The sequence below is a fragment of the Triticum dicoccoides genome, chromosome 3A, assembly GCF_002162155.2.
Source record: "Triticum dicoccoides isolate Atlit2015 ecotype Zavitan chromosome 3A, WEW_v2.0, whole genome shotgun sequence".
Classification (NCBI taxonomy): domain Eukaryota; kingdom Viridiplantae; phylum Streptophyta; class Magnoliopsida; order Poales; family Poaceae; genus Triticum; species Triticum dicoccoides.
Genome location: NC_041384.1, coordinates 725,199,317 through 725,211,188, shown reverse-complemented (window position 1 = coordinate 725,211,188; position 11,872 = coordinate 725,199,317). Strand labels below are relative to the sequence as shown.

The following is an 11,872-nucleotide window of genomic DNA, read 5'->3' as shown; positions in this document are numbered from 1 at the left end:
GGATAAACTATGGCGAGTCGACACAAGCGCTCATATACACGCACATACACTTACCCCTATAAACGCACACACGCACATCCTACCCCTATGAGCACCTTCGAAAGACTGAGCCGGCATATCATCTTGAGATTTACGAAGTCACCGTAGGCGCTTCGTCGTCGACGGGAACGTCTCCTCCCACTGAAAGCGCATCGCCGGAAATCCTAAAATAAATCCAGAAATAATGCGAGCAGCAGGATTTGAACCCTGATGGGTTGAGGATATCACTGTTCACCTAATCAACTCAATCACAGGTTGATTCGCAACCCTGGCTGGTTTGGAAGAAAGACTTGGTAGAGAAAAAAAACACCAGGGACATACCGTACGTACGTGCGCGGTCCTGCTCTGCGGCCGCGTGCTTGTTGTCAAAATACGCATGGTACCGCATGCGGCCAAAGTAGTTTATTAGTCATCTCCTCCGCGTCCGTTTCCGCTTCCGTTTCAGAGCAGAGATAAGATGGGTCCGTCCGTCGATCCGTCATGATGGTCAAGATTGCGATTCTTTTGGGCGCGTCGATCCATCCATCGGATCGCGGTGCCGTGGATCGATCGGCATGGTTGGGTTTCAATGCGCTCCGCCGTTGGAGAGCGAGGCTGGTGCGTGCGTATCTTGATCTTCCATCTGCGTTGAGCATTGCTTCTTTGGCTTTGCTTGGCTTTGGACCGTCAAATCAAATCAGCAACTAGTGTAGGAGATCTCCCGAGATAAGCAGAGTGCAGACTGCGGAGCCAAGGGTCGGATTAGAATAGAGATGACCGACCCTACTGCACATCTTTTTTGCAATGCGTTCAAGGAAGAAGAACAATCATCCGTTTTATATCAACGGAGAGGTCCACTGAAGAAGGAACAAGTCAGCAACAACACTAAAGCGATCTGCTGAGCCTCTCTCATTCATCTGACAGACATTTTATTCGGAGCATACTTTTTTAGTCACCAAGAAACTTTCGTTCGTTCATTCGTTGTGCTTCGGTTCGTACTGGACCGGCGGCCGCCGTCCATTTGGCGCCGGCCGGCCGCAAGCAATGAAAAAAGGGAGGCGATGATCCCCACCCGCAGCGTCTGCTCTCGCTCAGTCTGGCAGGCTAGGTGAGGGAGAAAAGAAGAGACCGACACGCACCGGCCGGGCCGAAAGAAAGATGGACGTGTGGGACGAGATCTTGACCGGATCACGTCGAACTGCTCGCCCGCCTTCTACCACCACCGTGGATAGACAAATTATTTACTGGTGGGCCTAGCGAGCACGAGTGTGAAGCGCATGGTTTCCCACGCCGGGCTTTTTATCTCTTTTTTTTTTGAGGGGATGGGATTTTTATCTCTTGATTTGCGTGGCGAGCGGGTGACGTCAGCGTATCCCGCCTCGGGATTCTGGTGGGTCCCCTCCACGAGGCCGCACGCAACGGAACGGAATGGAACGGTGGTGCACGTACGTACGGACCGTTTACGGTTTCGCTGTCTCTTGGTCGCCGGTCATAGGGAAAAAAGAATACCACTGTTTCTTTTAGATCGTTATTAGGGCAACTCCGACCGGCCAACACAAATGGAAGCGCACACGCGTGTCCAATGCACCCGTCGACGGCTTAGACAGAGGTCCGCCTTAGGTTCTTGCCAGCTCCTCGGAGCGGCGAGCTGAGGATCTCCCGTCATGTATACGCAACGGTGATATTTGATGTCAGATCCTTTAGATCGATTCAGAACTGCTATACACACGACAAACTTCAGACGATGCACAGACGATAGGCTAATCTGACCGGACGTACGTATGATTAAATAACTCGATGGCCGCTGGATTGATATGTCGTCCATGAATCGTGCACTTGCATCGTGCATAGAGCAGTTTCGAGGTCGATTCGAGCCTTCAACATCAACGGTTGTGGCTCTAGAGCGCTGGTCCTTGGGACCATCGACAACGTTAGGTCGGCTTTGGTGTGCAAGCGGTGATAACAACGCAGCGTCATCGGCTCATTTTGATGATGCCACTGGGCGCTCGGTGGTTTGTGGACCTCAATGCAATTTATAATATATCCGATCCTTTTCACAAAAAAGTGAATTATGAACCTTGATGTAATTTTTAATATGCTGGAGGTGTTTTTTTTGTGAACTTTTATAATATATCTAGTTTTTGTATGGAAAAAAAAGAGATAATGTGGGAGTGCAGTGGATTTCTCAACAGAAAAACAAAATAGGTTTTAAGCTTTTATTCATATCAAGTGTCAAAATATCGGACATCGGGTTCGTATCGGTTTAGCTTCGATATATTGAATGTCGGATATCGGGTGATATATCGGACGATATGTAGATGTATTAGAGAAAACATGTCTAGTTTTTCCCATTATTCTTTTTCAATTTTTTTTTGTAAAACAAAATGTATGATGTCAATGATTTAACATAACACTTTTGGATTCCTAGTTGTTAACTTGTTGATTAAGAAACTATTAAGGAAAGATTCATAAAATCCTTCCTCTATGATTATAAACAATACAATATATATGCATTTGTTAGAAACATTGTGCATGACTTTGATAATATATAATGAAGTTATAAATGCATAATCTTATTTCATTGCTTTTTTAATAAAGATTGTTGTCATATACGTATTGTTCGGCCATATCGGTCGATATTTCGGTCAATATCGGATCATATTTTGAAAATAATATTTACAAAATGATATGTTATGTTTCTATCGGTAGAGCCCTAAAAATGATATACCGGCCTAGATTTAAAAGCTTGATTAATATTCATATAAAATGTTGTCAATTTCGGTCTTAGGGCATATTCCGTTAGGCGATGCGTGGCCAATTTCGGTTTGTTGAGCATCCCGGTTCATGTTGTCCAACCTCCTTCCTGACTGTCTTCTCCGAGATGATGACGACCCACATTTCAATGTTGTTTCCATCTTCTCCAGGATGACGACGATCCTCACTTCATTGTCGTTGTCTTCTTCTAAGGCACAACAATCTGATCCCCATTTATTTGTCATAGCCTTCTTCACCGGTACAACAATACAATCCTTAGCGTGTTGTTGTCGATTTCTTTGGAATACAACCGATGACTTGGTGGTAGTTGTATACCAACGGTACCCTTAGTGTGATTCCGAGATCTAGAGGTTGCACGGTATTCCGAGATCTTCTCCGATATAACGGCGTCGTTGAGTGCAGGAGGGAGATGGCATCGATATCCAATTTTGTGTTTGATTTTTTGCTTGTATATGGATGGTCTTATAAAGGTTTAACATTTTTTTATCTATGACCTTGATGTTGTCGAAAAAGAGGCATAACAATGGATGCCATCGAAATTTGATGACCCAATCCTACAATCCATAGAGTTTTATTTTGTAAAAGAAAAACTACGGGTTATAACCCACCATCATTCGTACAAATTCCTTTCAATTCAAAGAGAGCAGGCTGAACCGATGCTCGCCGTCCTTGTTTCCGAGATTCGATTATAAAATCTAGGATTACAATCGCAATTTAGAATGAAATTCATGGTTTCAAATATCTTAGCCTAGCATGTAACAAGACACATTTTTTTTCCAACTCGGTTGCCTTTCTCTACTCTTATAAAAAATCAAGTTGGTGATGATGGTGTGCCTGCCATCTTGAAATATATACCGTTTGATCTATATCTGATGGATAAAAAGCAAATTATGGCAATTTTGCAAAAAGATACCCACACCTCTTTCCACATTTGCAGATAAGGCCTTCCCTTGTTCATCCTTATCTCCCACAACCTCATTGTTGAGCAATTAAAAAAGGAAACCTCCAGAACAATCTGGCATGGTGGCCGCATGGGCTTTTACACTCCTCACCCTATCTCTTCTCTTTCTCGAGATATTATTAGTTTTTACACATGGGATTACTCTCCCATGGGTCAATCACAACATGTGTTTTATAAAAAAAATGCATATTGACGTTCCGTTGCACGGGCATCTTGCTAGTCAACAGGTGAAGCCGCAGCAGGCGGTAAGAACAGCACTCCCAGTCATGTGCTCCGCACGAATCTCGGAGCAAGCAGAGCCGCCGATCCGCGACGCACGGGCCACGGCGCCGATAAATGGCAGGGGAGGGGAGGGAAAGCAACCGGGTAGCGCCTGTCCGCCCGGTTCCAAAGCCAAGAACAGAACAGAGCGCTCCCTCCTCAAACCCACCACCACCACCGGGACAGAGAGAGAGGCCACGAGGAGGAGATAAAGGGGAAATCATGGAGGCGATTTGCTGTGAAGATTCGGGTGCGTGATCTGGTCGGATCCTGCTTTCCCGGGAAGAGGCCGTGGCGGTGGTGCCGGTGATGTGGTCTGTGGTGGGTGCTGCCATGGTGTGGTGTGAGTGAATGATGTCCTCCGCCCCCGCCTATATCCTCCCCGTAGCCCCCCCTCCCTGCCCCGAGATGCCGCATCTGCCCTCTCCCCTCCACCTCTCCAATCCAAGCCTCCCTCCGGCGGCGGCGACGGCGGAGAGACCGGCGAGATCCTACTCTGTCTCTGTCTGAGCGCGAGGAGAGGCAGAAAGATTGGGAGGGCCTCCGTGCGGATAGGCTCGGTTCCTCTGGTTCTTGCTCCGCCTACGAGCCATGACGGTGGTCGACGCCGAGGCCCGGTTCCACGTCCTGGCGGTGGACGACAGCGTCATCGACCGGAAGCTCATCGAGATGCTGCTCAGGACCTCCTCCTACCAAGGTGCGCAACCTCATCCAGATTGCTCCTCCCTCCGTCCAAAATTTCCTCTTCTTTGTTGCTGCTGCTCCTTCCCAACTCTCACGGACGGACTCTGTTCTTCTTGGGGGCCGGCGCGTGCAGTCACCATGGTGGACTCCGGGAGCAAGGCGCTGGAGGTCCTGGGACTGAGAGACGAGGGCGACGACGACTCCTCATCCCCTTCCTCCTCCGCCCCTGACCACCATCAGGTACTACTACCATCAATCAGTTGACCCGGTTCATTCTTCTGATTTTCTCCCATCCGAGTGGTTGTTCTTTTAAGAGATTTTGGTTGTTGATTCCCTGTTCTTGCGCCATGGAATGAGATCTGAACCGGCCACGTGCTCCTCTGAACCTTTTGTCGCAGGAGGTGGGCGTGAATTTGATCATCACAGACTACTGCATGCCTGGCATGACAGGATACGATCTGCTGAGGAGGGTCAAGGTAAAAGCATTTGCAGAGCCCTTTAACTCCAGCATTCTTTCATTCATTCATTCATCTCAAAAAGTTGCTGCTGTTCCGTGTTAATTTGCAGGGGTCATCTTCATTGAAGGACATTCCAGTGGTGATCATGTCGTCTGAGAATGTGCCTGCCAGGATCAGCAGGTCAGCCAGCACCATAACCTCCCTCCCTCCATGAATGCTCTGCTCTGCTCTGCCCCTACTTTTTACTAGTACCAGTAGCTCATGAAATCGGCGTGTTGTAGTAAATGGGAATGATTTGGTTTTCACTGTTCCGGCGTCTGCCTACCTGCATCTGGTTTTGTTTTAACAGTGCAGTACATGGTCCTCTTATGTACTGTGTGATGAGATGGGGGTCGGAGTAGGGGGGCTGTGGTGGGGAGCAGAAGGAATATCTTGCCATCATAGAGCAGCAGTTCTTGCTTAAAGGAGGAGTAGTTAAATACCGAAGAAGATGATTTGATCATTTTGTTTCCAAGGAAGAACGCTGACAGAAAGAATCATATATTGAACCTTAGAACAGCAGACATTCAGATCAACTCTGTAGTCCGCAGTGTAGCTCGGCTAGCAGTTTACACGACAATAAAAGAACATGTAAAGTAAGAGGATAAATAAATACTTCTCCAGCAGTATGTGGTTTTCTCAGTGAAAACAAAATGAATTCTACAAAACCACATCTATGCAAGTATGCTCCGCATGAGGAAAATGCATGCTTACCCAGTATATTATATAAAAAATACCATATAAAACCAATATAAATACGACACCAAGACAGCTACTTATCAGGCTACCACAGGATGTAACCAATTGATGCAATAACACACACCTAAAGCAGTAGAGTGAATAAAAAGAGGGGGTTGTGAAGCAGTAGTCGTTGTGTAACAGACATACATTTAATCCCCTAATGTAGAACCGGAGATATCAATACATACATCAAGATGACTATTTTGTAGAGTAACTCGAGAAAAGAATTAACATGTTTTCCTGTTTTAAAAGCTCAAGTGAATATGCAGTTTGATTACAACCATACTCAACCCTGTATCCGGTCATCTGTTCTTTACTCTCATGTAATTAAGAGAAACTCACTTCTTGTAGGTATCATGTGACAGTCTTATCAACACTATTATAAATAAAATTAACCAATGGAATGCGGCTGGAACCTAGTGGGTGGAGCAAGAGATTCGATATTGTACTTCCCCTAAGCTGGTACTGAAGGCATATAATATATTCGTCAGATTTAGGTATTCTGTGATGGCCAGGTTATCAATGTAGATGCTTTACAAATGTGTCAAAAGTGTTCTGTCTCAAATGTAGATGCAGTAACATATATGTATTCTGCACATGCAGTATTCTTCATATATTCTGCAGATACATCAACCCTATTCTTATTATAAAGATGGCCAGGTTATCAGTATTCTTGTTTTAACACAAGTTCAGTCTAATGAGTACAGATAGATGTGAGCTACTAAAACATGGTGGTGGCATCTCACCTTTAGAACAACACAGAGCATGTTGGACTGCCATCCCCGCTGGGATCTGGGCGACCACCATGAGTGCCGGGAGGATCTCCTCTTCCTCCTTCCTCACCCTCTCTTCTTACCACCCCATCTCCCTGTTTCAGTAAATAAATCATGAACCATAACTTTTTATTAATTACCTTCCATTAGTAAGAAAAATGGGCCAATTACCATCATAAGAACGGTAGGCTTGAGCCCCAAAAAATTTCAAGCTTGACCAAAGAGTGCCACCAAATAACAGGTTCCTAATACTACAGCAAAAACTAACTTCAGTCGAGGACAACAATGAGAAGCAGCACCAACTGAGACACACAACCACACAGATTCTTGTAAGCCGGAAACGACAACACTGAACCTCACAAGCTTATGCAGAGAATGCCATGTAAAATGAGCAACGATTACCGCTACAACACTGAACCTCACACGCTTATGCACGGAACAACATATAGAATGAGCAAGCGCTACGACACACCTCGCCGGTTTGGAGGGAGAGAGAGAGAGGCGGGTGGGAGGAAGAGGAGAGGCAGCGCGCGAGTGCGGGAGGAGGTTGCTGCAATAGGAGGGGGGCCCTTTTATACCTCAGGACGCGAAATGACGAAAATGCCCCCGGTGGGGCAGGCTATTCACGCGCGGTGGCACGAAGTTTTGACACTGTTTCGATCTACAGTGACTCGCCTCGATCCGACGGCCCGTACCCCTCCATCTCGCGATCGAACGGATGAAAACGCATCAAGGACGGGATCCGACGGCCAGGAAGTGCTAAACTCCAAAGAGGCTGGCTTCCTCCCACTATGCATCTTTCTGGATATGTGCAAGGAGGCCTCTTCAGACTTTGGGATTGGTTTTTTAAACAGCATCAAAGATTTGCAACTTTTCCTTCCTCCCTCAATTTGCAACTTTGGTTTTTGTACATATTTCTGCCTTCTATAAAGCTAAGGTACGCGATTGCGTACTCTCAAATTTTTTTTTTTGCAACTTTGGGAGTAGGAGTGAAAAGGCTAGCAGCCAGCTGGTCATTCATTCATTCATCCAGAAATAGGCTGTCTGGTAGTTTGGCACTGCTACTACCTCTAAAACTTGCAAAGAAAATTTATAAAATTTGAGTGCTATTTTTTCTTCTTCTTCTGGAAGATGACATTTTCTACTCCCTCCGTTCATTTTTATAAGTCATTTCAGACAACTGAAAATAGCCTATTTTGCACATTGTCTGAAATGTCTTTAAGGCCTTATAAAAGTGAACAGAGGAAGTAGAAAAAATGATTCAAGCCACAGAAAATGTGTTTTTCAACACTCTCGTTTCCTGCAATACTACCTAACAAAAGTTTCCGCAAACCTCCAAATAGTTGCTGAAATAACGTGGCGATAGAATCCAAATGCCAAAGATTTGGCCCCTCGGATGTGAACAATAGCATTGGTGACATGATATGACAAGTGGAGAAAAAGCGGAGGAATTCGCCCCCGCAACAGTCCCGTTGATGTTGTCGCAACGGCAATGCAACCGGAACGGGGGGCCATGAATGCCGGGTGTTTTCATGCGTAGATTGCATATCCTGGTGACAACGACCCAAAGCATTTTAGGAGAAAACATGTTGCTGTCCTCATCAGTGTCTGCCTTGTGGTGGTGGTGGGTGGTCAAGATCTCACACAATCTTTTCATGCTCAACCCAAAGATTTGTTGTGAAAAAGAAATGTCGCTTCATTTTTTCTGAAAATTTCTGTGGCCACTTGGCTGCTGCTGCTATTGGTCAAGAGGGAGAAAAAGGGAATACTTGGGGGGCAAAACAAAAGGGCTGGCTGGGTGGCAATAAAGAAGGCCATTGGGCGTGAGTTAAAAGGGCCTGGAAACCCAAAAGACCGTATCTTTTACTTGTCCGGGGAAAGATCTCTGACATGCCCTTGCCTTTGAGTGATGTGATGGCAAGAAAAGAATGGCTATCAAGCATTGGAAGCAATGTTTCTTTTCATTCAGTGTGCAGTTCGTGCAGTAAATCTTGTTTGTTTGAGTGCTGAAGAATGAATGGGGTGGTCGGGATTTGATTTTCAGGTGCTTGGAGGACGGCGCGGAGGAGTTCTTCCTCAAGCCCGTGAAGCTGGCTGACATGAAGAAGCTCAAGTCTCACCTGGTCCGGCGGAAGCAGCCCCAGCTCCAGCCGCAGCCACAAGAGAAGCCACAAGCAAAGCCACAGCAGCAGCAGCAAAAACCACAGCCAGAGCAGCAGCAGAAAGCAGAGCAAGCGCCAACCGAGCCGCCGGTGGAGGAAGTGAGCAGCACCGGAATGACGAGTGACTGCGGCGTCGGCAGCAGGAAGCGGAAGGTGGCGATGATGGAGCAGGACGGGACGAGCGCGAGCCTCTCCAGCGGCGGCAGCGGCCTGGCGGTGGAGACCTGAATCCTCGTGAAGAAACTGAACACAAGCCCCCAACACCAGAGGTCGTCCGTCTGCAAATTTTTGGGATTTACTCGCTCGTATGGAAGAATCATCATCGTCATGGCTAATAGTAGCTCCTGGGGGGAAGGGTGCGCAGGCGGGTAAAATATTTACGTAGTTCTAAGTGAAGAACTAGGAAAACCATACTACTTTTACACTAGCTGAATTTTGGTGCGCTCAGGGAGGAAGGAGCAGGGGAGGGAAGTAAGTGAAACCAAGTTGTAGATAATGCCGCCGGCCGCCGCGGCGCCCGCCCCGGACGACGACGACGATGATGATTCTAAGACTAATTTCATGGCTTATTTATTCTGACCACCGTTTCTGTACTTGTGCTACCGCTGAAACTCTGTGATGGACCGAGGAAGAACTCATCGAAATTTTAGTCAGACATGCCAATTAGTCAGCCAAAGCTCTGGCCTAAGCTGTACTAACTTGCACAATACTACTACAAGTTGTAGTAGAAAAATCGGAGTAGTTGGAATTTTATGGTGTGGCACGTACGGGCGTGTGCTGGCGCTGCGTTGTTGTTTGCGTTGCGTCGCGGATGGCGGCACGTTGCATTATGCTATTTGCGGCATGGATGGATGGAAGCAACTTGGGCAGGGCAGCGAGCGGTGGTTGGAGGTGGAAAAAAATTCTATGAAACCAGGTCTCACGGATTAGCAGGTGAGACCCATCCTGATGGATGACAGGTTGAGGCAGGCAGGATCCGGCAGGATCGCCCGGGATCGGCATCCACATGCCTATAATATTGTCCAGAGATCTTCATCCGATCGCCTCCAGCCATAGAAAAAGGTGCCGTCGCCAGCGAGGAAGGCGTCCTGCAGTTAGAATACAGTCTCCCAAATTCACCTGCACCGAAAGTTTTAAAAGAAATATTTAACTTGTATCCTTGTCCACGCAAAAATGTAATATTCGTGCTCTGCGTGTGTCTGACAATTTACTACTCCCTTCGTCTCTTATATTATGGGACGGAGGGAGTACTATTTTTTAGAGGTAATTTACTACTAATTTTAACTATAAATAAAACACGCGAGCAGGGCATAAAATGGTGACACGAACCGAACTGACACGCAGCCGGTCGCGGCCCATTGAAGGCTAGATCACCATTGTTCTTAGATGTACTATACACACTATGCCTTCACCAAAGGGATTGACTTGTAGTTGCATCGTTGTTGGCCGTAGCCAATGAATGCCAAGAAATCACCGGATCGACAGGATCCAGCCGCTTGTTCAGATGAAGGCGCCTTCTGATGTGCTCATGTGGCAAAGATGTTGCATTCTTCGTGTGTAAACTTTGCTCCGTATGTAGATTCACTCATTCTGCTCCGTATGTAGTCACTTATTGAAATCTCTAGAAAGACAAATATTTAGGACCGGAGGGAGTATAACACAAGACATATCTGACAACCACAAAAACGCCTCATTTCGGAGGATGACAACGGTCCCGACTTCAAATGGATCACAAAGCGGATATCATTCAAAAAAAAAAAAAGTAGACAAAAAAGTCACATTATATTTTATAAGTGAAAACGTCACCGTGCACGCTGTTTTGATAATATACATCCATCATTGGAGCGTGGCTTTGGAGTGTTGTCAGGAACAATAGACTCTCTAATCCACTGGATCTCGTCAGACAACACGAGAAGAATAGAAGTTGTAGTCCTACGTATGAAGATGCTCTGGGCATGTTGAAAAGCTTTGCTTCTTTCTACGTGACCAAGATCAGTAGAGAGGGTAACATGTCTTGCCTGACCCAGAGATTTGCTTGCCTGACCCAGAGATTAGCAGAGGAGGTGTGTCGCTTTGCCTGACCCAGAGATTTGCTTCCTTGTGCCCCTTTTTAGCTTTGTGTCTAGCCCATCGATGACACCGACGACTGGAACGAATTGCAGCACTGCTGGCCTGCCCGGGTTTCCAATCGATCGGCAAGTCAGTCGACAGCGGGTGCAATCTGCTCGGGGCCGGGGGAATGGGAAATGATGCGGAGCGGATGGATCCCTTTGCCTGCCTGCCTGCTGGTGCTGGGGTGGCGACATTTTTTTTCTTTTCGAGAGTACGTTAATGGCGTACCTTATCTTTATAAAAGATAGAAAGAATTTACACGTGGTGGCGACATTTTCGCTTTGCTTCATTTCATGTGCGGCTCAACTCAATGACCGTGGTTCCCTGCACTGCATGCGGATGCTGGATGCGAAGCAGAGACGACGACAGGTGGCCGGAGGAGCGAGCACAGTTATTCCGGTGGATGAACAATGCTTGTGCTTTTTTATGAAAAGCATTGTAATGCAAAAAGAAAGATGTGGTTGGACTACCTGCCTCATAAAGATGTGATCTTTCCCCCCTCTACTCTGCTAGAGCGGTGCATGCATTCTTTCTCTTGTGTTCGTGCGATTTGATTTGACGGACCGAACCAAGCAAAGCAGGGTAATCCAAACGAGCCAGGGCAAGGTGATCCGCACCAGCCACGTACTGCGCGTGGCGACTGTGTCAATGTGGTCCGTCGAAACCGCGGTGGAGCATTGTGCAGACGAGGAGTTTTACGGGACAGCGTGCGGTGATGCGTGAACCAAATCGTCACCTCCACCAAACAGAGAAATCTTGTACGACCGATTCGAGAAGGATGGCGGGATCGGCTGCTTCCCTTCCGGCGGTCGGCCGGGCAGGATACAGGCGTACCGTACCCCGTGGTGCCCAGGCAGATGGGGCAAGAAGAAGAGGATGCATCCTGCG

General features: G+C 47.0%; 1 protein-coding gene across 1 annotated transcript; it reads left to right on the top strand.

The window, feature by feature from the left end:
* Positions 1–3,803: 3,803 nt before the first annotated feature.
* On the top strand, positions 3,804–9,527 carry LOC119270512 (two-component response regulator ORR4-like). The gene is made up of 5 exons (XM_037552515.1): positions 3,804–4,712; positions 4,833–4,939; positions 5,098–5,175; positions 5,267–5,337; positions 8,755–9,527. The coding sequence occupies exons 1-5, from the start codon at positions 4,607–4,609 to the stop codon at positions 9,098–9,100; spliced, it is 708 nt and encodes a 235-aa protein (XP_037408412.1). The 5' UTR covers positions 3,804–4,606; the 3' UTR covers positions 9,101–9,527.
* The last annotated feature ends 2,345 nt before the right edge of the window (positions 9,528–11,872 follow it).

Coding starts and splice junctions, on each gene's coding strand:
- LOC119270512 (XM_037552515.1), top strand. CDS start 4,607: ATGACGGTGGTCGACGCCGAGGCCCGGTTCCACGTCCTGGCGGTGGAC. Junction 5,176..5,266: donor ATCTGCTGAGGAGGGTCAAG/GTAAAAGCATTT, acceptor GTTAATTTGCAG/GGGTCATCTTCATTGAAGGA. Junction 5,338..8,754: donor GTGCCTGCCAGGATCAGCAG/GTCAGCCAGCAC, acceptor TTTGATTTTCAG/GTGCTTGGAGGACGGCGCGG.